This window comes from Falco naumanni, chromosome 1 (assembly GCF_017639655.2).
Source record: "Falco naumanni isolate bFalNau1 chromosome 1, bFalNau1.pat, whole genome shotgun sequence".
Taxonomy (NCBI): Eukaryota; Metazoa; Chordata; class Aves; order Falconiformes; family Falconidae; genus Falco; species Falco naumanni.
In genome coordinates this window covers 20,653,238-20,679,730 of record NC_054054.1, presented here as the reverse complement: position 1 = coordinate 20,679,730, position 26,493 = coordinate 20,653,238, and the positions used below count along the sequence as shown (strand labels likewise).

Genomic DNA, 26,493 nt, shown 5'->3' with positions numbered 1-26,493 from the left:
GAGTTGGCATATGCCCCATCTAGGGAGAAAACTGTGAGAGAAGTCAGCTGTAAGACATAACAGTACAGGGAGCCAGGCATTGCTAGTTCCAGTATTCACAGAACCAACTGTTTATCTCATCTGTTTTATCTAAATGGATTTCAAAAATGCCTAAACCCACATGTGCTTGTAGAAAGTGATTTTGTTTAGGTAAAATAGTAACTGCACTGATTTCTAAGCTTAGTTACTTTTTACATTGATTGAAAAGACTGTGCCAGCTGCAGTTACTTACAGGCTAGGGTATACCAACAAAATGGGTGATAGTCAGCAAAAAGGCATGTTAGTGTTATTTGTTGTTCTGGAACTTATAAAGGCAAGTGCCAGAAACTTGTGACAGGCATATATTTTGCCCTGCAGGGCTGCACAACTGAGGCTAGTCAGGTGCTTGAGGAGGTCATTGATGACTGAAATTGGGCAAGTAGAGTTAACTTAGGCTGGTAAATAGATGTTGGTTTCAGAGTTCATAGCCCTTGTTTAGAATCTTTAATTGAGAACAGTCATCCAAAATTGATCCCTTTAGTCTGAAGGGCAAGAATATTTCTTTAAATCTCAGCTGCTGAAAATCATACGTAGCTTGTCAGTAACACTGTGTGAAATAGCTGTCTTGCTGAAAGAATGCACCTACTGAAGATTCTACGGTTCAGTGACCTATGATCTATCTTCAGTCACCCACACCTTTGTCAAGTCAAAAACTTAACAAAGAGATGGTAAACCCCAGTGGCTAATAAATGCTGCAGTGCTCTATGCAACACTGGCTTACCACAGACATGTAGTTCCTAATTATAGACCTATACAGTCTTGAATTTAGGTTGAGGGAGTTGCTGGTCTGAGTCCCAGTTATCTAAAAGCTTCACCAAACATTATGGGAGGTGGAGGGAGTCAAGGCTGGTCAGCAGCATCTGGTTTATGGAACAATTACAACGAGGGTAGCCTTGTCAGCAGAGCAGTACTCTTGGGGGGTGGCCCAAAGCCAGAAGAATTTGCTGTGGAAAGAGCACATGCCCCAGTGTCTTCCACAATAGCTTTCTTTGATCTTAGCTTTTTTCTTCTTTATTTATTCTTTTCTTAAACCTCAAACTTTGAGATAATATCTATCTCAAACCAAGATGCTACTATCAGCTTTCCTTAGGGAGAGTCTTTGATGACAAATGGGTGACAGAAGTTAATCCCATTACTTATGGCACCATTGGAAGGCTCGTCTACAGTGCCCCTCTTATTAGTGAATAAGCAGCTATGCATCATAGTATTTGATATAAAATATTAGTGGAGGAAGATAGGGTGGTAGAACTTTCTACTCCAGGCTAGGACTTACTAGTCACATTGGCCAGAGAACTGTGTACTAAGATCTTATTATTTCACAGCTACTAGTTGTTCCTGGGGTTGACTGTGACTGTTTTGGGGGAGAAAGAGTAGTTATTAAAGGGACTAGAGCGCATGTTTGATGCAGAGTTCTAGTTTAGAAGTACAGAGTGATCTTTTAAATGGAATACCTTTCTGATATGCCTTTCTTGTTTGTTCTTAAACATTTGACACATTTAATTGCTGTGGGGGAGTATGTTTGGTGCAATATAGGCAGTTTAAAGAATGCATTTATAGAAAGGGTAATTTGAGAAGGTTGCATGAAAATATTTTTAAGTAGTCACCTCTGATCTTTCTAATTTTGTATTTAAATTTTCAGGAAAAGATACTAATGTTGTGGGTAGTTAATAGAGCCCATATGGATATAATATCACAGTGCTTTGGAAAATGAGTATCTGGTTCACGTACAAAAACTGTACAATAAATGTGTACTGCAGTTTTAGAATAAGATTGTGTAAACTTACCTGGTGTGATAGTTGAAATTGTTTGTATTCACAGCTTTGTGGATGTAGAATTAAACAGCAAGCATCTTAATGTAATGTGACAGCAACATAGAGCTAATCCAGAACCACTTTTTGTTGACTTGTTGAGGTGAATTATTGTAACTTTTCTAAAACACAGTCCCACAGCTAAATGCGTAATGCATGGGATTTTTCTTCTAGGGCATCCCTGAAATGCAAGGCGAAATGACTTTCTGGAATTTCTGAGTGAATGAAAGCTCTTTGTCTGAAATTGTTCTCGAAGAACTCTTGTTTCCAAAACAGCATATGTATTTCTTAGCAGTTAAAATACAGAATAAGTAATAACTGAGATTCTGTCACCACCCCGACCCCCACCTCACCATGCCCATGCATAAATCTGTTGTTCCGAAACATAGGGAAATTGTGCTTGAAAGTATGATAAGAAACAAATATAAAAGTTGATGAAATCTCTTCTACCCTTGTGACTTACTTATATTAAGTCACAAGGTTGAAAATTAGAGCTGCAGAGGTAAAATTTTTCTGAATGTTCTATGATTTTTGTCTGTTGGTCTTAGCAAAAGTTTCCTAAATTTAACATGACTTTGTGTCTACCGTTACATTTCAGATGAGGAAATAACTTCATTATGAAGCAAAGATTCAACTTTTCTCTTTTTTTTTTGGCTGGAAATTAATCTGAACTGTTCCTGTCTATCCTTGGATGTCTCTAAATAACCAGCTGTAGTCCATCCTCACATTTGAATATGAGATATGTTTCCAAATGAAATTTAGATACCAGAAACATGTCTCTTCTCAGTAACTTCTGTATTTTATCATTGGCATACAGTCTACCTTAATTTTCATCTGTTTCCTCCCTTATTTTGGCTGCTGCGTGCTGAGCAATCTTTCCACTGAAGTGCAGACAGCAGGGGCCTGTCTAGCTGGATCACCATTGTTAGTGGGGTACCACTGTGTGAGCAGTTTCGGAGGTGAGAGGTGTAGTGTATTCAGTAGGGAGTTTATTTTAGGTTGGGAGACACTGATCGCAAGCCTGATGCTTCTGGGTCAGAACTGTATCGAACCTGTTGCTCCTGCCTACTCAAAGGTAGGAACGCAATGGACATCCCAAACAAATAGACTTTACACCTTTCTGGTTAACGCAGGCCGTCTGTACAGCTCCCAATCCAGTCTCTTTCCTGGATTTTCCACCTTCAGTGTACCCAGTTTGATATTGCTGATTACCAAAAATAGTTCATCTTAACTACAGTTTTGTCTTCTGAGACAGCAGCAGGAGAGTGGAAAAAACTATACATAATTCTCCATATGGGAATTTATATAAAGAATTACAAACTCAAGTAGTCTCAAGAAGCTTCTCTGGTATGTCAAGGAGCACGCTCTTTTTGTGCAGCAATGTATTAGGTCAGTTTTCCAGTATGGATATAGAAATATTAAATCAAAAATCAGTGGAAAGTATTTGATGGTTGAAGGACTTGAATGTAAGATTCTTCTGGGTTTTTTTAATTTATTTTTTAAATTCATAGTTATAACTTTATTTTTAGGAATTAAAGGTTATGGTTCCCTATGATAGCAGGAGACCTTGGGCCAAATGATGCTTCATATTACTAAGTGCTTTTGATGTGCGTTACTGGCTTCTTGAATATCTATGTATATGTATTTTTAATAAACAGCTATACACCTTAGATTTTTTCCCCTTGATTCCTCTTTATTCATCTTTACTGTAATAATTCATTATTTTCTACTTATGTACTATACTGAAACTTTCTAATGAAAACACCTGTTAAAAATATTTAATTTCCTTTAATTGATCTGTACAGATCAAGTGATCACTCTGCATACCTGATTCAGAGAATCTTTAATCTTTTTCTGTGTTAATCTTTGTTTTACTCTTGCCTTCACGTCTGGCCCTGTTTTCTTAGGGTTCGGTCCTTTGTAGAACAGCTGTTATGCCACTGAGCACTTTGACTTCTACGTGGAAAAAAGAAATAAATTTAACTTGCTACTCCTTTTAATTAATTAAAGGTTCTAATAAGATCTTAAACTGTATGAACTTCCAGTTACTTGCTGCATCTCCCCACCCCCCTTTCTAGGTTTAATGAAGTGAACATAAAGAAAACAAAATTATCACATGGTAGATACTCTGTCAAGGTCAGTTTCCAGTTAGATTTTGGAGTCCTTGCTCAGTGCTGTCAGAAATCACACTATTTGCAGTATTATTAAATCAAATTACTTATGGTTGAGGTACAATAACATTGGTAAACAAAAAGCCATCTCATTATGCATGGGACAAAAGGGACTTTTGGTTAGGTTCCAGTTGTGGTTTTTGTACTACAAGCAAGTACTGATATTTCTTTTAAAGGGGTGCAAGACTTCTTGCAGCTATTTTTGAAAGTGGTGTTATTTGTTTCTCTGGTATCACAGCTGTACAATAGTAAGAGTTGTAGAACTGTTTGTTGGGAATGTGGTGCTGGTTGTTCTTCCAATTAAACAGCATTCCAACTACAAAAGGTATTTTCGTTTTTTAATGCTGCTTGTCAATCTTGACAGGCTGGTGCAGTGGAAAAAATAGTGGTGAGAAGGCTGCAAGGTTTGAAGTATACTGGTACATCTTTAGTATCTCACATGCTTGTAAAACCTAAGGTGCCTTGGTTGAGGCCCGTGTTTCACCTTTTTTTTTTTTTTTTTTTTCTTAAATATGCAGCCTTAATTGCTTTGGTTTAAGTTTATTCTGTTCTGTGCAGTTATTTCAGATGTTTATGTGGGTGATGTGGTAATGCCAAACTGATTGAATTACCTATTGTTATGAGATGGGCACTGCATGTGGTGATGTGCTGGATGACGAGTCATTTAACCTTAAATATATACCTTCAGCAATGAGAGAAACAACTCTTGTTGTTGGAATTTGAAAATCTTGGAATCTGTTATTGGAGCAGCTACCAGAATGTTCTTGCTCTGCTATTAGCTGTGTTTTTCTGGATGCTTTAAGAATGCAGCAAGGTTAATTACATATTTATGTAGTGTTTGCTGGGTAGTACAAAATGTTGAAAGCTGAGTACTAGCTGAGAATCCATCTATAACTTTCTAGTAATACAGAAATATATATCAGTTCATGTGATTTGGTAGCGTATTGAAATCAAAACCATCTTAGGCTTTCAAGTGTTGAATAAATTTATTTTTTTTTCTTGGTGCACTTACTAGACTTTGGAAGTCAAAGGCAGAATATCTCATGTGTTTGTATGGTCTCTTTACAAGCTGTTGCATATTGTTTGCAGAACCTTTACAGTAATTTTATTGTGATCTTTAGAGGTTTGTTAGAAATATCTAATAAATATCAATTCAAAGATATTTGATTATGACAGATAAAGAATTTAAATTTTTTTGCCTTAAAAACAACTCTTAGGTGGCAATTGTTTCTTCTCCTCTTCTTCCCTGGTTATTGCATATACCTTTAGATTAAGAGATTGTTTTGGCCATGATCTCTTTTCTCATTTAGAAGATCTTTAATGTTTTGGAAAATTCTGGTTTTATTTTTTCTGTTCTTTTCCTATTTCAGATTCCCTGGGAAGAGAATGAAATAAACATGGAGTCATCTAAACTGGAATATATTTCATGGGTCAATGTTAAAAAGAAGACAGAATGAAATGACAGAACAGGAGTATAACGCCTGTCAAGAACTTACCATTTTTGTGATATAGATATAAACTACTTTTAATACAACCAATGACTTATAGTAATATTTATTGATATCCCTGAAAGGGAAGTCAGTTCCTGTGCAACTTGCTTAATAAGAACTTTTATTCTAATAACTGTTAACATGTTTTAACTTTAACTGGACACCTTTTATTTTATTTTTTAATCTAAAGTCTGAGAGTTAAAAACTTTGTATAGCTGTGTTTTAATTGAGAGACTGATCCTCATAGATGGCTGACAGCTGCTGGTGGAAAATGGGACTTAAATCTGTGAATGGCTACTGTTGCACAGTGTTGAATGGAATGCCATGACTTCAGAGCAGTTCTCTTAGGACCTTCTTTGCCTTGCACCCATCATATCCTTAAACATTTAGGCGTAAATATTACAATTATAAAGTCTAAAAAATAATGGCATGGGTGAAATTCTTAAGAAAACCTGGGGGTAACCTTGGAAAAGTTTATCAGCCCGGAAGTATACTGTCCCTGGCCCCTACAAAAGGCTTATTAAATGAACCAGGACAAAACAGCTGCTTTCTCAATAGTGCTGTTCAGGTAAGAAATAATTTGATTTATTAAACAATTCTGGGTTTGTAGCAGCTTAGATGGTCATAGGGAAAGTTCTTTTGACAATGCTGTTTTTATCATTTGTATTGCAGTATGTGTATTCTACAGAAAAATACAGCACTTTTTTTCAATGGTCTTAAATTGAGTTTTCAGTTAAACTTCTTAATGATTCCAAGTAAGACAGAATAGCATGTCTTTTTGGAATGGACTTCCCTTAAAAAAATATATTAAAAAAAAAAGTGGCAATTGTAGGAAAAGACAACTGTGTGGAAGTAATTTTATTTAGCATTTCATTTTAAGGAATTAGAGAGTATTAAATATTTCATTTTGCAGAAAACCATGGCTTGTTATTTTATGTGCATCAAGAATATCAGAAAAACTTTCCTTTTGTATCTAGAAACTTATGACTCATAACTTTAAACCTTGCTGCTTGAATTTTAAAACTGTTTCAATCAAACAGCAGTTACATTACTTGGCAAAATTTACAAGACAGTTTTTAATGTGGGGCAACCAGTACTTGTGGCTTATTAGAAGATGCACATACAGTTGAAAGCTATGATTCTAATCTTAGGAAAGATCTTTGGAATTAGAGTGGGAGATATACTTCATACCAAAGAAATATGACTTAGATTTCTTTTTACTGTTTATATGCATACACATTGCCGACCAATTTCTTACATGTTTTAATCTACGCACTGTTCTGTTTTGATGTGATCGCCAATTGAAAAAATGTTGGCTCTTTAAATCTGTTAAGTATAGTTTAATAGTACAGTGACATTAGCATGATAACAAAATTGAGCTTTTACAAGCCTGCTTAATATAGGGAATCTACTTCATTTTGAGACAGAGCAGTGCTAGCCTTTCCACATTGTCTGCAAGTCAGAATATCAGGCACAGCTTTGTTTATACTACAGTTTTTTAAATCTAGAAATCCATAGCAGCAGCAAATTTCTAGGCTGTGCAAATAAAGAGCAGAATAATATATTTTTCGTAATGATTAGATTTTGGACTTGATTGTTCTCAAAGTGTGCAGAATTATTTACCAAATTGGCACAGGGCTTAATAGATGCATAGACTTCCTAAAAAACTAAGTCTTAAAAATTGTATGGTTTTAAACATAGGGGATAGGAGAAAGATCGATGTGGTGTGTATGGTAGCTAAATATGTTTAAAATAAAAATGTACAATAGATCTAGTAGAATGAGTTTGCTGTTTTCCGTTCAATGGAAACAGTATGACCTATATTCTTTCGCATTTTTGCTATTTTCCCTTAGGCTGCCCTAAAATTAAACACCAAGTATTTTTTAGTTATAGGTTCCTGACAATCCTACTACTTCACAACCTACTGCTGTTTATCAAAAGCTGGCTGATGATTGGTGACTACCCTTTTACAAGGAAAAATGTATTCCTTTATTTTTACCTGTGTTCAACCTTCAGACATTCATTTTCAGATGCTTCCCATTTAATTTTAGCTTTTATATTTATAGATAGGATTTTTTTCTTTTCGTGGATTCACAGCTGTTGTGTTACTGTGCCTCTTGAGAACTCATTTTTGGGAATTTTATTCATTATTTTAATGGGCTAACTTCCTGAACTACTGCACTGATTGTGTACCTAAGACATTAGATACAGAAAGTGTAGCGTAACCAAGTTGGTATTACCTTTATATAGAGTAGTTAAACAAGTAAAAGGTAGAAGCATGCTTGATTAAGCACCAGGATTATTCAGAGCTGTGGAAAACCAAACATATTTCAACAGTCATTTAGTAAGAGACTGTAAGAATGGACTTAACCCAAAATGATTCTTGCATTTTACCTAGCAACTTAGTTTCTGTGTTTCCATCTTTTTAATTTTTATTTTTATTTTTATTTGAAAGAAAGTATGGAGAAGGGGAGAGTGAAGGAGAGAGAGAAATGGAGTAAACTCGATAGTCGCCTTCCTCTGATGTAAAGGCATGAGAAGACTATCACAACCTCTGTAGGCAGTTCAGCTTGCTGCTTACTTCCTTGAGAGTACATCAGCTCTTTTTCCACACAAAGGACATAGTTTGCCACTGTTTCAAAAAGTTTGAAAATGAGATCAAAATTTTGAGTGTTAAGTGCAAATCTTCCACCTCCACAATTTACCAAACTAATGGAAAAAGACCATAAGTCTTGTAGCAAGATTGGTGCTCAAGTTGTACATGTTAGATGAAATTAAAAAAAAAGAAAATCTACTGTATGTTCCTGTGATAACTGTAGAACCTTCTGAACTCATTACTTTGTGTGAAACTTTTATTTTTATAGGTATTATGGCAACTTGACATATTTCGACGAAGTTTAAGAAGTTTGACTGGACATGTGTGTCAGGGAGATGCGTGCATATTTTGTGCATTAAAGGTAAATAATTTTTGGAAGAACCATCTTTCAAAATGAGGGGAAAATAATTTCACTAATTTTTACTATTTTATATCCCTGTAGTACATATGTCTAGGTGATTCTAAGTCATTCTTGTGTAAAGAAACAATTTCGATTTAAGGACATTTGTAAAATGCTTATAACAAATTTTCTTATGCTTAACGAAGATATTTTACAGTCTGCTTAAATATAAAACTTTTGTCTATTAAAAGACAGTATAACTTGTTTGAAAACTTCTGGCTAGCCTCTCAGATTTCTGGTGTTCTTCACTTTGCATGCATGTGCTTTTGTTCTTTTCTGCAGTGTTTGAATACCATTATTTTACAACAACTGTATTACTGTATGATAAGGTCTCAGGATTCTTTTCTTTCTCAGTTGACGGTAACAGTGCAGAACTTAATTGTTCAGTTTGTAAGTAATGAAAGGCAGGTAGTGGTACTAGAAAACTAATGAAAGCTGGAAACCTTTAGTATTTGAAATTAAGTCAGGTCTGCATATGTTAACTAGTGCATAAAACTTGCACTTAAAACAGTTCTGTAACTCATGTGAAGTCTGTAAGCAAATGTTGAGTTCTGTTAGTTTCTTACTGCTTTTACTACACTGGTGTTTGGCTGCCTGCAATTACTAGGGAAACAGCTGTGTGGCATCTGTTTTGTTGGGATAAAAATACCAGTGGAAAAATGTATAGGGCTTTTTTTTTTTTTTTCAGTAGTATGCACTTTCTACTCTTACTGCAATTTGACAGTAAAGACACTTCTGGGATTCTAATACAGGGCTGTAGAGTGTGTAGTCAAATACAGTAGTAGATACAGTGATGCACAGAACTGGGAATCACCTGGAGGGAGCTGAAAGGGACAACGCTATTTGAAAATGTAGTTCATTGAGGAAGTGGGTTTTGATGATGATAAACTGCAGACAAGGATAAGCAAAGTATTTTGGAGTTCATTCTCAGGGAGTTTCACAGACCAAACCTTGTTATTGAGTAAGCATTTTAGGCACAAACTGCAGTGATATCTATTTAATCTTTCAAGAGGTGGACAATCTATGTACAGTGTAGGTTTTTCAGCCATTTTTGGTGCTTATCATGATTGCAGTGTTGTACAGCTGGTTTTGAATGTGTCTGTCTTTTTTCCAAACTTAGGGTTTGTTTTTTTATAAGGTGCCATTCTATTTCTTTGGTTTAAATGGTTCATTTTAAAAAGCCAACAAGTTGAAGTAGGTTGAGACTACACATATTCAGACTAACTTCCTGAGGCTTTTATTCCAACCTTTTTATAAGCTCTTGACTCTACAGAACTTGTTGGGACTTTTTGATTCACTAGTGTTTGGATGCACATCGTGGAGTTCTGTGTGCTGGACGCTTGATCCTGTTTGTATATAAAGTCCAGACCATAACTCAGGCATGCCTCTATTTTTTCAGACAAAGTCTTGTGTCTGTCTAGGGATGATAGGTTTAGTTTCCTGGGGGTTTTTGTGTAGGGATTAATGTTCATATTTGATGTTATAATAAACTTTATAGCCTTTTCCTTTTGATTTGACCCATATTACATGTCAAGTTCTGGTCACATACAGTCTTGTCTGAAGCTGCGCTGGAACTGCTTTTAAGAAATGAGGGATTGAAGGGTGACAATGGCTGGAATGTATGTGTTATACTAAATTCTCTTAATTCATTAAATCACCGAAATCATAGTAAAAAATAATGTAGCTTCTTCAGTGTGCTCAGAAATATGAAGAAGGTAGTGCTCATGGTGTGTTGCAGTTGAACCTGTAAATAATGAATTGTTCCATTCTAGTGGTGCACTTGTGAAGACCAGGTGCTGCCTTTTTTCAAGCTAAACATACCACTTGCTGTATCTTAATACCCTCTCTCTTCCTGTAGTTTTTGGGACTGGGACTCCAGAACAAAGTACTGTATTGCATCACTTTAAGTCACCTTCCAAAGCAACGTGCTAGCTTCAACTGCTTTATAAGGCTGCTGTAATTTAGGACTTGGTATTTTCCTTTTTCTTCAAGTATGTGTTCTTGAGGGATTGTTTCCTCCCATGATGTATCTTCTTGCATGATTGGTCTAAATGGCTTACTGTACCAGAATATTTCGCATTGGCTGGACTGTCATGTCTTCCTATTTTGATATGTTCCCAAGAATACTGATAAGAAGTGGTACTGCTGCCTGTCCTAAAATTGGTTAGAATGGAATTAGTTGTTGTTTTAACAGTTTCATTGTGATCTTTATAACTCCATGGCTAGCAGCCTAGGTGCTGAACTGAAAGCATGGCAGTTAACCCATTTGGAAGTATTTGTCCTCAGTCATTATGTACGCTTCTGGTTTTGCTTTCTTGGCTTTTGAGAGGAACTGGTTGAGTGCTTGTGTTTGTACTGTGTTCAGAACCAGAAGCATTTTGATTTTCATGCAGTGTATGTGCTGGATGAGGATGCATTTCAGTAAGTTGTTTGTGACTTGGGTTGGGGGGGTTGGGGTTTTTTTTGTTTGTTTGTTTGGGCTTTTTGTGGGGTTTTTTTTGTGAGCTTGGGCTATTTTTATCCTTCCTACTTGTTCACCAATGATTTATCTATATCAGCCTCTCCTCTAAATTAAAGGTGTAGACAATAAATTCTGGTTTACTTCGGTTTAATCCATTATCTTTTTCTTTTGGTGGTGGTCTGAGAGTTAAATATGCTTTTTTCTTGATAACATTGGGGTGGGACTGTGATTGTGCAGGCTACTGAAATGAGCACACATCTGCGTAAATGCTTATCTGTACTTTTTTTTTTTTTTGCTGGACATGTAAGGCTCTGTTAAATACCAAAAATCACCTAGCAGACAAAATGGGAAGTGATAAATGTTTTTAAAGCAGAGTAAACTTTTACTGTCAGATCTGTTAAAACCTTAATTTTGAATGTTTACATTAAGATATTGACTGTAATTTTTATCAGTAGTACATGCTTTTTGTTAATGAGAGGGAAGTTCAAATATTTGACACATACTTACCCTGGAATGCATCGTGGTTACAACAGTACTTTCTGTTAGCTCTGAAACTTTGCTTATGGGTGGTACCTTTGCTTTCTGTCCAACAGATTATTTTTTTTTTTAACCATAGGCCTCCTATGTGAAGAATGTGTATCCTTATTTATATTTTACATATGTTCTCCTGATTTGTTTTGTCATTATTTCCTTTATTTTTCTGTAAAGTTTGACTTGGATGTCTTGACAGTGGAATACACCTTGTAATATCTGCAGATGTTTTCTCATTTCTTTAATAGCTTCTAACTTCAGTGTTCTTTCACAATCAGCCTCCCTTACTTGCGAAATGATGAGGTCACTTGCATACTGGCAAAAAGAATACTAGTAGCCAACTATCTCTTCTGGGAAATTAAGAAAAAATCAAGTGCAATTTATTCTCATCTTCTGACCTGTTCTCTTGTACTGTGTGCCCTGGTTCAGCAGAGAGCTGATTTAATAGCAAGGATTATCAGCATTCTATCAGACTTGTGGAAGTGTTTTGCATAGCCCTAATTTTAATGAAGATACACTCCTGTCTGAAGTAGTAATGTACATGTTACATTGTTGAATGAGTGATGGGTTTTAAACTAACCTGAGTGCTATTACATTATGCCCTAAGAAGTGCACACCGTCTGTAAAGATGAGCTATGTATGCATGAGCCACTGTGTTCCAGTGGCCAGATTAAAAAAGCTGTATAATTACAGACAAAGGCTTGTGTTGCTTCTGGGAACTGAAGTAAATAGTTTGCACTTTTATATACTTCTGTGGTGTTCTACTACTGGATCAATGTTCAGTTTGGTAGCATAACTTCTTATAATGGAATGAGTAATAGAACATGGAACCTAAGTAACTTTAGGAGAGAACAAGACATTCTGAAGTTGCATAGATTTATAAACACTTCATATATTTGTTGTTTAGGCATGCAGCATAGGAACTGGTGTATTTATGCAGAACCATGGTGTCTAGTCAAGTGGGTCATGAAGCTAAGTAATTGTATTTCTTCCTAGGCAATATTTTCACAATTTCAACACAGTCGAGAAAAAGCACTCCCATCAGATAACATGAGACATGCCCTGGCAGAAAGTTTTAAGGATGAACAGCGTTTCCAGCTTGGATTCATGGATGATGCAGCAGAATGTTTTGTAAGTATTCTTTGTGATAGTTGAGTACAGTTATGGTATTTTCGTGGATGCTAAGCTGGACTGTTGTTCTGGTAGTTCCAGGCTTACAGGTGGGACACAAGTGATATTACTGACATTCTTTATGCCAGTTCAGGGGAACAGACACATGCGGTAACTGTCAGGTAATGTGGGGTGGAGTGATCTTGAACTTTCTCCTTACTTTCTTCCCTAACTCTGTAAGTCAGGCAGAGGAATTTGTGAAACATCATTACTACAGGAGGTTGGTGAGGTTGATGAACTCGCAATCACTTCTGCAAGTTTTTGGGTGGAGAGAAGGGTTATCTCCTCAGGAGAAGAGACACCTACAAATTTGAATATATAGTGTATTACTCCAAGTATTCTCTCAGCAGCTATTGAAATATGTTCCATTACAACTAGCCAGTTCATTACTGCAGAAGAGATTTCCATTTTGTTATCCAAGAGAGAGTGAAAACTTGAAGATCTTGACTCTTGCTGAAATTATGTTCTGCTTGTTGAAAAACGAGGCATTACTGTGGCCATAAAAGATGATTCAAGATTGCATAGAACACTGGTAAAGAAGCCTTTCTAATAAGACCTGTGAATAAGACGGTGAAAATTGTTCAATAACAAAAATTAAAAAAAAAAAAAAGAAAACTATATTAAACTTCAGAGACAGATCTGAGGAACAGAACATATTGTGGATGCTTGGATTACTTTAAGCTTTGAGCGTCCTTAGGAAGTATCCACAAATGAAATACCTACCTGCCAGATGCATTTTCATATACATAGGAAAATCCAGCTGAGAACTCCTGAAAGTGGCTCTTTGAGATCTTGCAGTCAGGATTGCACTTATGAAGGAGAATCTGTCATTAGTGCTCCATCGAATCAAAATGCATTTGGACCCCTAAAGTTATCAGCTGTCTGACCTACTTGAATAGATTCACTTCTCCCCCTTACCTCTGGTACTTTAGGTGAAAGGTTTAAAAATGGCCATGCTGATTCATGGGCCAAACTGATGAAAATCATAGTACCTTTCTTTCCTTTTTATTTTCCTTTCTTTTAAAGGGAAAAAGTTAGATTTGGGATGGGATCAAGCATGTGCTATTTATGAGCTTTTTCCATGCTTCTGTCAGTAGTACTTGCATCAGTGCATGTGCTAAACGTGATCAGATTGCTGTGCAAAGAAAAACATAAAAGTATGAAAAACTGCGACGGGGTCCAAAAAATATTTCAGTCATTGCGTGCAATGACATGAATGTCATGTCTTACTGTAAGAACAGCTTTTTAAATTTTTCTTGAAGATTCACTTCCTTCAGAGGAGAATGCACTCTGGAGGAACAGTTGGGTAACTTGTTTAATGCTGTTTTGTTAATGTTTGGAAACTTTGAGATGAAGAGAATTCCCATCCACTGGATTGTGAATAGGGATGGAATTAAATACTCGTTAAACTTGTAGGTGGAATATTTGGAGGCAAGGGGAGTAGTTGAAGTGTTAAACTGTAATTTTGCTCATATATTCTGACTTCATCAGTTGAGTTTTTATTTACATTATTATTTCTGTTTAGGAAAATATCCTTGAGAGGATTCATTTTCACTTAGTGCCAAACAGTGAAACAGATATGTGCACTTCAAAATCCTGTATTTCTCATCAGAAGTTTGCTATGACACTGTACGAACAGGTCAGACCTTTATATTGCTTTAACAAATTATTTGTTTCCACTGTCCTGAGTAAATAAAAATAAAAGTGTTGTTATTTTTGTAGTGTGTATGTCGCAGTTGTGGAGCATCATCAGACCCATTGCCTTTTACAGAATTTGTGCGTTATATTTCTACCACAGCCTTGTGGTAAGAGCTTTTATTCTTGTATCTCATTTCTGTATATACACCCTTTCAATAATAAGCAAAGTATGCCAGAGAAATGCAGTAAGTGTTAAAAATAAATGTGTATTCCTTTGTTAAAATGTGGTTTTGAGATAAGGTCCAAAAGTAACATTTGGATTTCAAAACCAAGATGTAGCAAGATCTTGACAAAAAGGATGTGTGTATTGCTACTGGTTTACCACTGTATCTTTTCTTATATTCATAAGATATAGTTAACTGAGAGTTGACTGAAATCCATTAACACTTAAGAAAGGAGATCCACAGTTACTGCAACTTATTTTTACAGCAATGAAGTTGAAAGAATGATGGAGAGGCATGAACGTCTCAAGCCGGAAATGTTTGCAGAATTGCTGCAGGCAGCAAATACTACAGATGACTACAGAAAGTGTCCTGTAAGTAAACAAAGATGTTGCATTACTTTAAGATACAAGGGAGAACTTTCTAGGCTATTAAGTCAGGCTAAATTATTCCCCTAAAAGCAGCATTACCAGTGGTTACTTCAGCTCAGTCCAGCTTAGGGTAAAAAAAGCCCTTAAATTTACGTTTTATTGCTCTGGTTTATAGATAAAAGTGATGGTGTAGGTGCAGGTGGCCTGTTTAGATAAAGTTGAGTTTAGCTCCATGCTTAACTGTTCTTCACTTGTTGTTCAACATAGAGCTAGGTGGTTTTCATTAGGTGGTTTTGTTTAGTTGAACAGATGTATCTTATGAGTGAAGCTGCTTTAGTTCATATACTAACAGCTTCTCTTCTATTGGAATAATTTTGTGCTTCTATTGACAAAAATAGTCTATTTTAGTTTGTTCTACTTAATCCTGTCTTCCTTAAGTGGTTCTGTGTAAGTACAGTTAATTTAGGAACCATAAAAAGTACACAAGAAACAAACACACCTAGGCTTAAATGATGAAATGGAGGGGGGAACAAAAGAGAAATTGTGATGGTGACTTGGATGTTTTCAGAGGTTTCTTTTTTAAGGTGGTGATTGGATGTAGAATTTTAACTGTAGTCCTCATCAGAGTGTTTTAATGATGGATTTTATCTTTAAATTGTTAGGAAAAAAAACCCCAATAATTAAATCTGAGAATTAGATTAAGTTGTGGAGTTGTTTTATAGTGCTATTTCTTGTCTAGTAACTCAGCTTTGGTCTTCCAGTTTTTAAACATCTTTGTTTTCCCTCCCATTGCTTTCCCCCCCGCCCCCTTTTTTCTAGAGTAACTGTGGTCAAAAAATAAAAATTCGTCGTGTTCTTATGAATTGTCCTGAGATCGTCACGATCGGTTTAGTCTGGGATTCAGAACACTCTGATCTGACAGAAGAGGTTATGCGGAACCTGGCAACACAACTTTATCTTCCTGGGGTATCTGGCCTAAAACTTAAAATTTGCTTATTCTATAATTTCATTTTACATGTATTATATATATATATATATAATATATATACAAATACATATGTATTTTCGAAAAAGCACACTTCAACTTCAACTTCAAAGTTGGGCTACTTTTACTATTCCTTACAATGTGCTGCTTTATGTAGTTTCTGTGAGAGGAAAAAGTCCTGTCAGAAGTGTTGGTCTTGTGCCTAGGTACAAAGATGAATGTCGGTGAATTCCTAGTTGAAAATCTGGGTTTATCATGTTCAAATTGAAATTCATGGAATCACTCCAGAGCATTATTGTTTTACCCTTTCAACTGTGCAAAAATAAAGTAGACCTACTAAGTGCAAAAATAATTTATACTCATGAGAAATTGTATAATGCAGCAGGATATTTCTAATATCAATTCCTTTGGTGAAATGCTAGCAGTAGGTCTGGAAATTGAGGCTAAATGTTTTACATAGAATTTAAAATATATAACCATTTTTACAGCTGTTCTATAGGGTTACGGATGAAAATGCCAAAAATAGTGAACTTTTTCTTGTGGGAATGATTTGCTACACAAGTCGACATTACTGTGCCTTTGCTTTTCACACGAAGAGTTGCAAATGGGTGCTGTTTGATGATGCGAATGTAAAAGAGGTAAATGCTGCTTTTACTGCTGCCAAATTTAGTGATCTTTACTCTTCTATAATGCATTCTTCTGACACAACACTTGAAACAAGTCAAACGCTTTAATAAACCTTTAGTTTTGTAAATCAGTTTTCACAAACTAATTTTGGTATTGACTTCACTGCTATACAGTTCTGCCTTCCAAATGTCAGGTGTTTCAGAGTGTTCCTGCACTTGTCTACTGTTGAGTTTGTACTTCTTGTAATGAAAAAGATGCCCTAATTACCAGCAGCTGTATCCATGGTGCTGATGGTCTGATTGTTAGTCCATGTAATACTGGTTCTAGCTTTTTGCTGCAGTTTACATAAACTCTTGTGCCAGAATGTTGAATCTTAATATACCTTTGGAATCAGGTTAATAATTTATTCTTTCCGTAATTGTGTTGAATGCTGTTGATCAACTTTTGGGCTTTTGTCTTGAGTTTTTTTTTTTGTTCTTAGATCGGAACAAAATGGAAAGATGTGGTCTCCAGGTGCATTAGATGTCACTTTCAACCGTTGTTGCTATTTTATGCTAACCCAGATGGCACAGCTGTATCTCCAGAAGATGCTCCAAAGCAGATTATTCACTGGTCTCAGTGCAAAGCAGCAGGAGGAAATGGCGAAGACTTGGGTAATTAAGATAGATATTATTCTTTTTAAGTAACAGTATCAAATATATTTCTGAAGTGGGGGTTATAAAGGAGAAGGTAATGGATGCGCTGCTTTGTTCTTTAATACTTTCATTGATAATTATCTGAAAAGTCTTGAAAGAGATTAATGTATATGTTCAGTACTAGAACTGTTTGGTTTGTGTCTGATAAGAGAATACAAATTGAGACTCATGGATAATGGGGAAAAGAGATTTTTCTATTTTAAATTGTTCATAAGTACACATAACAAGAAATCTCAGAAGAAAATCATAGTATACTTTTATATGTGTATATTGATACATTTAAGATACCTTTTAAAATGCTGTTAAAAGATACTTCAAAGCTTCATGCAGGTATGGAGCATGTGTGTATGTGTATATGCACACAGAGCACAATTCAGAACTTTGGGAAAAATGAGGAGGAGCTACAGGAAACTTCTTTTCTTCAAGATTCGTATGGCATAGGCCTCAATATGTAAGAATCCTGTCTTCTGGTTCTGTAGTCTGTACTGCTGGCTTGGTATTTTGGGGGTTTGGTTTTTTTTTGTTAAACATAACATACTTGTAAATTAATTAAAAAAAACAATTGAATTTTATGTGTTCCTCTTCACATAATGAGTAGCAAGAGGACATAGACATCTTCAGGGAAGAAAGACTTTGAGGACCCTGTTCCACTGCAGTCTACACTATAAATTTGGCAGTATATAAAATATTACAGAAACTTATTGCCTAGCATACTGAAATGTGGTGTGGTTTTTTGTACAGTTTTTTTAATTTTTGATCCACAATTAAAGAGTTTTCTGATTTTTTTCAATTTAGATATTGGAAACCTTATATTAGGAAGCCTTTTATTTCTAAAGATAGATGTGTTATTTGATAGGATTTGAAAAGCATTCTGCTTCTAAATCAGACCACTTGAAAGAGAATGGAATTGGAGACCCCACTAACCAAAGAAGTAATAAGAAACTTCAGCCAGAGAATTCAGCGTTCAGTAGAAGCCATATTCAAGCTAGTGGCGGTAGAGGTCCAGGTATGTATTTCCTACCCCTGAAAAAAACCCAAACATCTTATTTACCAAAACATTTAATAATAGCATAACAGGTATGTGCTAATGTCTGGGCTAAAACTATTTCTAAAGGAAGAATTCCACCACTGACTTGAATGAGTCTTTGAGTAACAATTAATGTTTTAAGTAATATCTGTCATGGAATGCTAACTTTTCAGGAGAACTGTAAATGCAAAACTTTTTTTATTACCCCTGCACTAAAGTTGCTCTTGAGGCCTTGATCCATTTCTCAGACATCAGCATGCCTTCCAATCATACTGTTAGTTAAAAGACACATTAGAAACCTGAAGCTGATTGATCTTGTGGAGCACGTGGTGTGGCTCTGTGGATCATTGGTTATTTGAGGAACACTGTTCCCCACACTGTTGTGATATGCAGCATTATTTATAGTACTGTAGATTAATGAACTTTATCTTATGTTTGGAAAAAATGGCAAAAAAGTTGTCTTACCTGATTAAAAACCTATTATATCTTTACATTAGGCTTCCAAGCAAAATCAAGCTGTAAGTAGTCATACGAGGCAGTGTCTTCTGCGTTGCTAGTCAGAAGTAACCTTTGCTCTGAACTCCCCATACTTCCCAGGTGGAGAGATGCTGCCTGCTTTGAGATGTTTCTCTTCTCTGTTTATTGTTGAGTTCCTAGACTTACTAAAACTGAGAAAGCTCAGCTCGGTAACTTTTTTCATGGAGTCATGGCCCAAAAATGGTCAGTATTTAGTTCAGAAATAGAATGATTGTTTTCAGAAACAGTGACTCCACTGTTACAATAAAAAGTAAACCTTCACATTTAGACAAGATTTAACTTATATTTTGTCAGTATAATTCCTAAAATTTGATGTAAATAGTGTATGCTTTGAAAGTGTCTTGATCGTTCAATTTTAATAACTAAGAGGTGTTTGTAAGACATGCTTGACGTAATGCTTGACGTAATGCTACTTTGGTTACTTTCGTTGGCTACACTTAGTAGTTTCCTTGGAGATTCCTGTATGTTTATATCTATACTATACTCTCATTTTCTTAATTTGTCTTTTAAAGTAGTACTAATATTAAAAACTAGATGTTATGGTACGTAAATATATTTGTGTGTTTTGATGATGAGTATTACTTTTTGTCAAAGATCAGTACTAAAAGGTATTTTCTGCAGCTAAGTTAGGTTACAGCGATCAAAAGGACAGGCTAAAGGACATATCCCGAGAGTGTGCTCAGAAAGCTGCCGATATGAAAAACTTCACGTCTTTACGAAAAGATGCAGACCGAGGACCAAGAAAAGAGCCTGGGAGACAGAGAGGTACACTTCAAAAATGCAGCCAGAGATTCAGTGGGTTAAATTGATTGGCATCAACACTAGCTGTGCAGATCTTTTTCTCCTTTTAAGAGAATGCATTGTAAGATTAGGGTTTCCCAGTTTTTAGTGTTCTGAATTACATACTGAATTTGTTGAGATAGTTACAGTATTACTATTTCTTACGCTATCAGTTAAATATTAATGAAAACTTTAATCGAGCTTTTTTCTTTTCCTTCTCATAAGATTTGATTGGGGAAGATCGTTCCAACGTGAAGTTGGGGTCTCCTCCAGTTGGAAATGGATTTAGACACTGTGCTGATCAGCGCATATACAGCAGCCAGGGAAGAGGCTCCTATAAGCATGATAGCGCAGCTCACCAAGCAAAGCTTTCTGTACAGGCCTTTGGATCAAATAAACCAGAAGCTTTTCCTACTGGGGAGAAACCAACGGGAAGGACCCGGACCGATGGTGTCACTGGCTATGATACAGACACCAGTCAAGACTCTAGGGACAAAGGCAGTATCATCAGTGGCAGAAGCAGAACTAAAGGTTGGAAACCTATGCGAGAGACGCTAAATGTAGACAGCATTTTCAGTGAGACTGAGAAAAAACAGCACAGCCCAAAGCACAAGGCAAATCTGAACAGTAAACCTAAGCATGAAAAGGAGCGAAGCTTTAACCATTGGCCAAAAGAGAACCAAATCCAGAAAGGTTTGATGACTATATATGAAGATGAAACAAAACAGGATACAGGAAGCCGAAGTTCACTGGATTCAGAGGGAAAAGGGAATGCTGAAAAAAGCAAAGGATTTACAGAGAGAAAAATCCATGGTGATAACTGGCAAATTCAGAGGACAGAATCTGGATATGAAAGCAGTGATCATATCAGCAATGGATCTGCAAATCCAGACTCGCCTGTTATTGAAGGAATTAATCAAACGGATATCAAGAATGTTAAAGAAAGTGCTTCCTGCAGGTAACGTTGGTGCTCTTAACTTGCATAGATTCTATTTAACAGCAAAATTAGTTGTTCTAATGTTTGTGTTGCTTCAGAAAAAAAAAAAAAAGAGAACATGCTTTGGAACTTTGTAAGCTTGAGGTCAAGTATGTAGCAAGGTATCTAGCAATAAGGGTGTGGACAATTTAGTGTTAAGTTTACTTTCAGTCTGAGGCTGCAACTGTAGTTCTGTTTGGAAGGCACTGAGCTACCTTATGATGGCAGTGAGCCAGAACTGCTAAGCCCTGCTGAGGGGCAGGGTGTGTTAATTTGAATTAATTGCTACATTTCTTCAGTTACAAGATTTTTAGACTGCAGGTAACTTGCCATCTGTAATGGAATACCAGCATCTATATAAATCATACCTGTAACAGCTGTACAGAAGGCCCCTGACGAGATGGGAATGGCAATAGGTGAATCTTGTATAGTGTTACTGGTCATTGTTCTGAAATCCAGTTTTCTAGAACACTTCAGATATATATTGCTCACTTGATAATTGATTGGCCTGTTTGAAAGAAATCTTTGCTGAAAAGCATAAAATTACTAGAACTGGCCAAAAATGTCAGTAGTAGCTAAATTTTATTAAACTTCCTCAGAATTGATGTACGCTAGTAACAAGTATGTTGCCCAGAGATATTGTGGAGTCTCAGTCTGTGGAGATACTCATAACAAAACTGGACATGGTCCTGGCCAGCCTGCTGTAGTTGACCCTGCTTGAGTAAGGGGGTGTTGGACTAGGTGATGAGATCTCTTCCAACTGAAACCATTATGTGGTGCTATGAAATATAAAGTTATCAACCTTCCACGTGTGATTTTCTTTGTGTGTCTTAAACTGCACATGGACCATAGTTTCTACGAGAAGCCATCTATTTTTCTTCTAAATCTTGTTTATAACCATAAAATGGAATTGCTCAGCTATGAGACCAAGCCTAGTCACAAATGATTGCTAGATTTGAGAAAATTTTTGGATGTGTATTTTCATGAAAAATTATTTTAGGGGGGAAGAGAATAGCAAATACCAGGAAATTAAGTCTCTGATTACTCTAAGCAGAGATGAAAAACTTTAAAACTTATTTCAGGAAGTATTGTAGCAATTTATCCAAACAATTTTTTTATTTAAAACATATAAAATACAGCTTCTGTATAAATTGAAAAGCCTTTGATTATTTTGGTGCTGCAAGAAAGTACAATCAGTCATTTGCTTAGTTCTTAGTTTCCTAGGGGGTTATTTTATTTCACATAATAAGCATAAATAAGGACATAAAAATGACCGTGCCAGGGTAGGGCCAAAGGTTCATCTAAAATGCAGTTCTATACCAGTAGCTGGTAGCAGATGCTTATGAAAGATGACAGCAGACAGAGCAGTATTTTGTAAGTGGCCTCTGTTGTCTTTGGGTGCTTTTTGGACCTTGTGATCTGGAGATTGTGACTGTGGTGTCCACTTCCCATTAAAAATGCTTTATCCCATGCATTTATCTGTTCCCCTCTTTTCTTCCCCCCTTCCCACCTTTCCCCTCCCAACAAACTGTACCAAACCCTGCTGTACAAAAAACCTTATGGGCTTTTTACTGGTTAATGATAGAAATATTTGTAAAGCTACTTCAAGCCATGATTATATTTTTCAGTGTTTACAGTGGCCTCGAACACTGATTTCTACACTTAAAACCATGCCTCATTTTTAAACGTGCCCAAGAGGTAATGGGATGCCTGAATGCTGCAGGTGTCTTTTTTTTTTGAGAGAACATATGATAAATCAGTTAATTAAGAATCTGCTTACATTGTTGGTTAAATATTTGTCAAAGGAAAAAAACCTACTCTATCAAAATACAATTGATTTGTTGGGACTTTCAGAAAGATTTTATGACTGGTAATTAGAACTGACTAGCAATACCCCCTAGTTCCCTTCTAACTGTTCAGACATTGTCTAATAAAACAAAAAAAAAATCAGCTTAATTGAATGTTCTTTTAGAAGGTGGAAAAAAGACTTAGTGTTTTGTTTTCTGTTAAGTTCTTTCTCCATCCTTCCACTTTCTTTGAGTATTTTTCTTGTTTTCCTGTCCTTTCAATAACAAGAGTTTGTTTTCTTTTTTCTTTAATTGAAAAACTGCCACTGTGTATCTTCTTCCCTGCCTTACTCTTGGAGAAGGAAGGAACTGGCAGGGTGTTTGTCAGCTCCCTATCTGGATGGGTAAGGCATGCTTTTTGCTTAAGTAAAGCAGCAAGTTTTAAATCTGCTGGGGTTTTTTAATTACTTTTTGTTCTGCTCTTATGTTTGCTGCTGTAATCTTCCAGTTTGAGGAAAAAGTTTTTAAATTAAAATTCCCTATGAATGAAAGACCAAGTGGCAGTCACAACATAGAAGAATGGCATTTGTTGTCACAACAAAGTGTTAATGAATAGCAAAATGTCAAACTAGGAAAATGAGCAAGGTAGAATGTAAGTTAACAGCTTACATGTAATCAATATTGATATTGATGAGATTTTTTGCATTTTTAGAAAAATTAGGTTTGCCATAGTCAGATGCTGCTATATGTTTGACATATTCAGAGTGTAAACTTACCACTGAAAAATCTGTGTTTCAGACATGGATGATACTCATGATATAAGTTGGAAGCCATATAATACCACATAGGAAGTATTATTTTGCTGCATTGAAGTGGCACCTTTAAGTAAAACCTACAAATAAATTTAATTAGGTGACCAGTGGTTTCTGTTCTATTTGAAAATCACTACAGAAAACAGGTATTAAAAACTGTCATGCTTTCTTGAGGATCTCTGTTAATAAGCATTTTTTGAGATGATTAAGAAATTCTTTAGTTTACGAGGAAAAAGTGAGAAATAGCTACCAGCTGCAAAGATGGCACATCATTTTCCTGTTGCTAATAACTTTGGGAACCAACTGTCTTTATTAAGCAGGCTGATGTAATATTAAGATCAAGAAGATACGCTTTCTATGTGCTGCATATTAGACATCCTGCTGTTATACTCTCGAATAACGCTGGGATGAGTGGGCATCCAGTCTCCAGAACAAACTGGGAATACCAGCCTCACAAACTATATTTTTTGTCTGTTCATATTAAAGGACTCAGGTCATCCTAAATTTTTCTGCATCAGCACAGCCTGTCACGAGTGGGAGTGGTATTAAAAGTATTGAAGGGCCACCCCAACTATGTTACATTCTTCTGTAAAGTGTGTCTGTTAGTAAAAAAAGTGGCAGTGATGGTAACAAGAGTCAGTTTCACGTAGGAAAAGTTTTTATGCTTGTATGCAGTTAAGGCAATAAAGTTTGTGATCATACATCAATAGTTTAAGCCTTCAAAGTACACACATGCTTCTTTTACAGTGAACAGAACCTGTCAACCAAAAAAGCTGACAATGTGTTACATCCAGTATCCCAGCAGAACAGAAACTTTTATGGTAAGAACTTAAACTTGTATAAAGAATAAGAAGCTTTCTAAAAATAATTTAGATGTACCAAAATTTTACTAACTAATATCATATCATTAAATACTAACTAATATCATATAAGACATGGACAGCTTTCTGATTAGCCTTTTTTATTTAATAATTTTGCTGCATAAGTTCATGTCATGATATTTTATAAAATTGAAAAAATGTATATACAATTTATCATTGATTTTTCTTTTTTAAAAAACTACAATGAAATGTTTCAAAGGTAGACAATTTGTGTAACAGGTTGGCTATATTTAGGTGGATTAGAAGAAAGTTGGCGTGGAATTTATGGCTATTTTGGGCATGATATTAGGCATGATATATAATTTATATATTTATATCTATAATACAGAATATATATTTTATATAAAATTTGGGCATGATACATAAAAATGATATTTTTATATAGTTTTTTCAGTAGAGTTTTCTTGCTGATTCATCATAGCCTGTATATGCTGTCTTTTTAAAATGGCAAAAGAAATCTATATTGTGGGGTTTTGTCATCCACAGTGAATTCCACATTTTGTTCTTGTTCATATTTTTAACCTTTTCAGTGAGATAGACTGATGGATAAAGATGAAAAATGTTCATATCCCTTCTTGGTACATTGGGATGGAAATGTGATGGAGCAGCACTTCAGTAGCAGTATCAGTGTTTTCAGGGGCATTTAAAGTATTCTGTTCCTCTAAGCACCTTCATTTGTTCAGTTTCTTGGCTTTCTTGTGGAGCAAATGTACATTGTAAAAGGATTCCTAACTATCTGCCATAATATAAGAGTTCCCAAATAGAGGGCTGGGTTTATTTCAGTGCTCCACCATCATGTAAACAAAATTGTGTTATGATGGTAGCAGCAGTAGTAGTTCCCTGCTTCTGTGCTAGGTCATGAATATGCATGGTGGGAGTTTACTTGTTCTTAGCATCTCCTTTCAGACAGCAGCGGCAGCGCTTTAGCAGGGGTTGGACTAGATCATCTCCAGAAGTCTCTTCCAGCCCTGACAGTTCTGCGATTCTGTTTGAGTCATGTAAAAGTATGACATGTCTCCAAAAGCACCAAAGTAATAGGCTAGGGGATTTTTTTTTATTTTATTTTTTAGTACTTGGATCTATTTTAAATACAGTATTTTGGTCTGGAAAATGTAAGTATTGTTTTGAGAGGCCACAGCTTCTTTGTAAATTGTTAGATAGTCAGGATACAATGATTCTTGCTGCAGTCGTCATCTCCTGGTGTATTTTGTTACAAAGCATTTTCTTTATGGGCTGATCAGTTTGTCCTTCCTTGTGCATATCATATACCATTGCCTCCTGAGGAAGTGGCCAGCACGTAACTGCTTCTGGCTGGTGTAGGCTCCCCATAAAAGAACACAAACCACAATTGTTCACCAGGATTAGTGATTTTACCAAGTGACATGACAAAGGGCAACAGTTTTAAACTGAAGGAGGGTAGATTTAAATTGGACATAAGGAAGACATTTTTTTACATTAAGGGTGGTGAGGCACTGGAGCAGTTTGCCCAGAGCAGCTGTGGATGCCCCATCACTGGAAGTGTCAAGGTAGGTTGGACGGGGCTCTGAGCAACCTGGTCTAGCAGTTGTCCCTGCCCATGGCAGGGGAGTTAAACTTTGATGATCTTCAAAGATCCCTTCCAATGCAAACCATTCTACCATTCATTGATTCTGTGATTTCTGGATGCTCAAATCTGGCATAAAATATCCAGTGTGATTCATTTTCACTGGCCTTAATCAGTGCTTTCTTTTTAATCCAATGGAAATTATTAAATGTAAATCCCTGTTTCTGTTGCTTATATTCAGCTTTGAGAATACATTTCGCAGTTTAATGTTTTTGGTTGTATGGGTTTCCTCTTTTCTTTTTAGCAAGTATGTATGTTCCTTCTGTGCCCACCCCCCTGCGGCTGTGCCCCCCACCCACCAGAAAAAAAAAGGGGGAGGGGAGTGGAGAAAAACACGGTAATTTTGGTTCACTCTATTTTCCCCAAAAGCTTTTCCATGAGCTTTCTCGGTGGATACTAAGGAAGCTATTTTTTTTTACTAAAAAAATATCTGGGTAGACTGTGGTTCCACTTGTTTTCCTTCAAGATATGAAGCAATATCAGGAAGATACACTTGTAGTAAGGAAATCTACTTCCTTTTGCATACTAATATGTCTGTTGCGTTTTTATAAAGTTGATAAATGCCTTGGCATGTAAGTATTAGAGATCAGCAAGAGGCCAGCCAAAAATCACTATCTGCTGTTGCTGGAACAATGCAATGGTGCTTGTACAAAGAGGTGCAGTAAGTATTAGGCTACTTCCCCAGGAAATGTTTGATTTTTATAGATATCCTACTGTTCAAATAATGTATAGTTTCTTTCAAGACTTAAATTGGGGGGGGGGGATTTTTCATGCCACTTTCATCTTTTCTGTCATTATTCCAATTTTTTTTATTGGTTGTATAAAGAGAACTAATTTGATGTTTGTTT

At 36.0% G+C, this 26,493-nt stretch overlaps 1 protein-coding gene across 3 annotated transcripts in view; it reads left to right on the top strand.

Moving 5' to 3' along the window:
- The window catches only part of USP53 (ubiquitin specific peptidase 53), a 40,446-nt gene that overhangs the window by 3,717 nt on the left and 10,236 nt on the right, over positions 1-26,493 (top strand). Inside the window, exons 2-15 of one of the 3 annotated variants that reach the window (XM_040584267.1) lie at positions 5,428-6,115; positions 8,412-8,504; positions 12,532-12,666; positions 14,231-14,344; positions 14,428-14,510; positions 14,833-14,938; positions 15,755-15,901; positions 16,409-16,558; positions 17,029-17,200; positions 18,129-18,248; positions 19,428-19,571; positions 19,812-20,544; positions 22,712-22,753; positions 23,909-23,982. In XM_040584267.1, coding sequence (XP_040440201.1) covers positions 5,972-6,115; positions 8,412-8,504; positions 12,532-12,666; positions 14,231-14,344; positions 14,428-14,510; positions 14,833-14,938; positions 15,755-15,901; positions 16,409-16,558; positions 17,029-17,200; positions 18,129-18,248; positions 19,428-19,571; positions 19,812-20,544; positions 22,712-22,753; positions 23,909-23,982 — 2,257 coding nt within the window. In that variant the 5' untranslated portion in view covers positions 5,428-5,971. Of the gene's footprint in view, positions 1-5,427; positions 6,116-8,411; positions 8,505-12,531; positions 12,667-14,230; positions 14,345-14,427; positions 14,511-14,832; positions 14,939-15,754; positions 15,902-16,408; positions 16,559-17,028; positions 17,201-18,098; positions 18,249-19,427; positions 19,572-19,811; positions 20,545-22,711; positions 22,754-23,908; positions 23,983-26,493 lie in introns of all 3 variants that reach the window. The other 2 variants (XM_040584261.1, XM_040584272.1) reach the window with 2 other exon arrangements.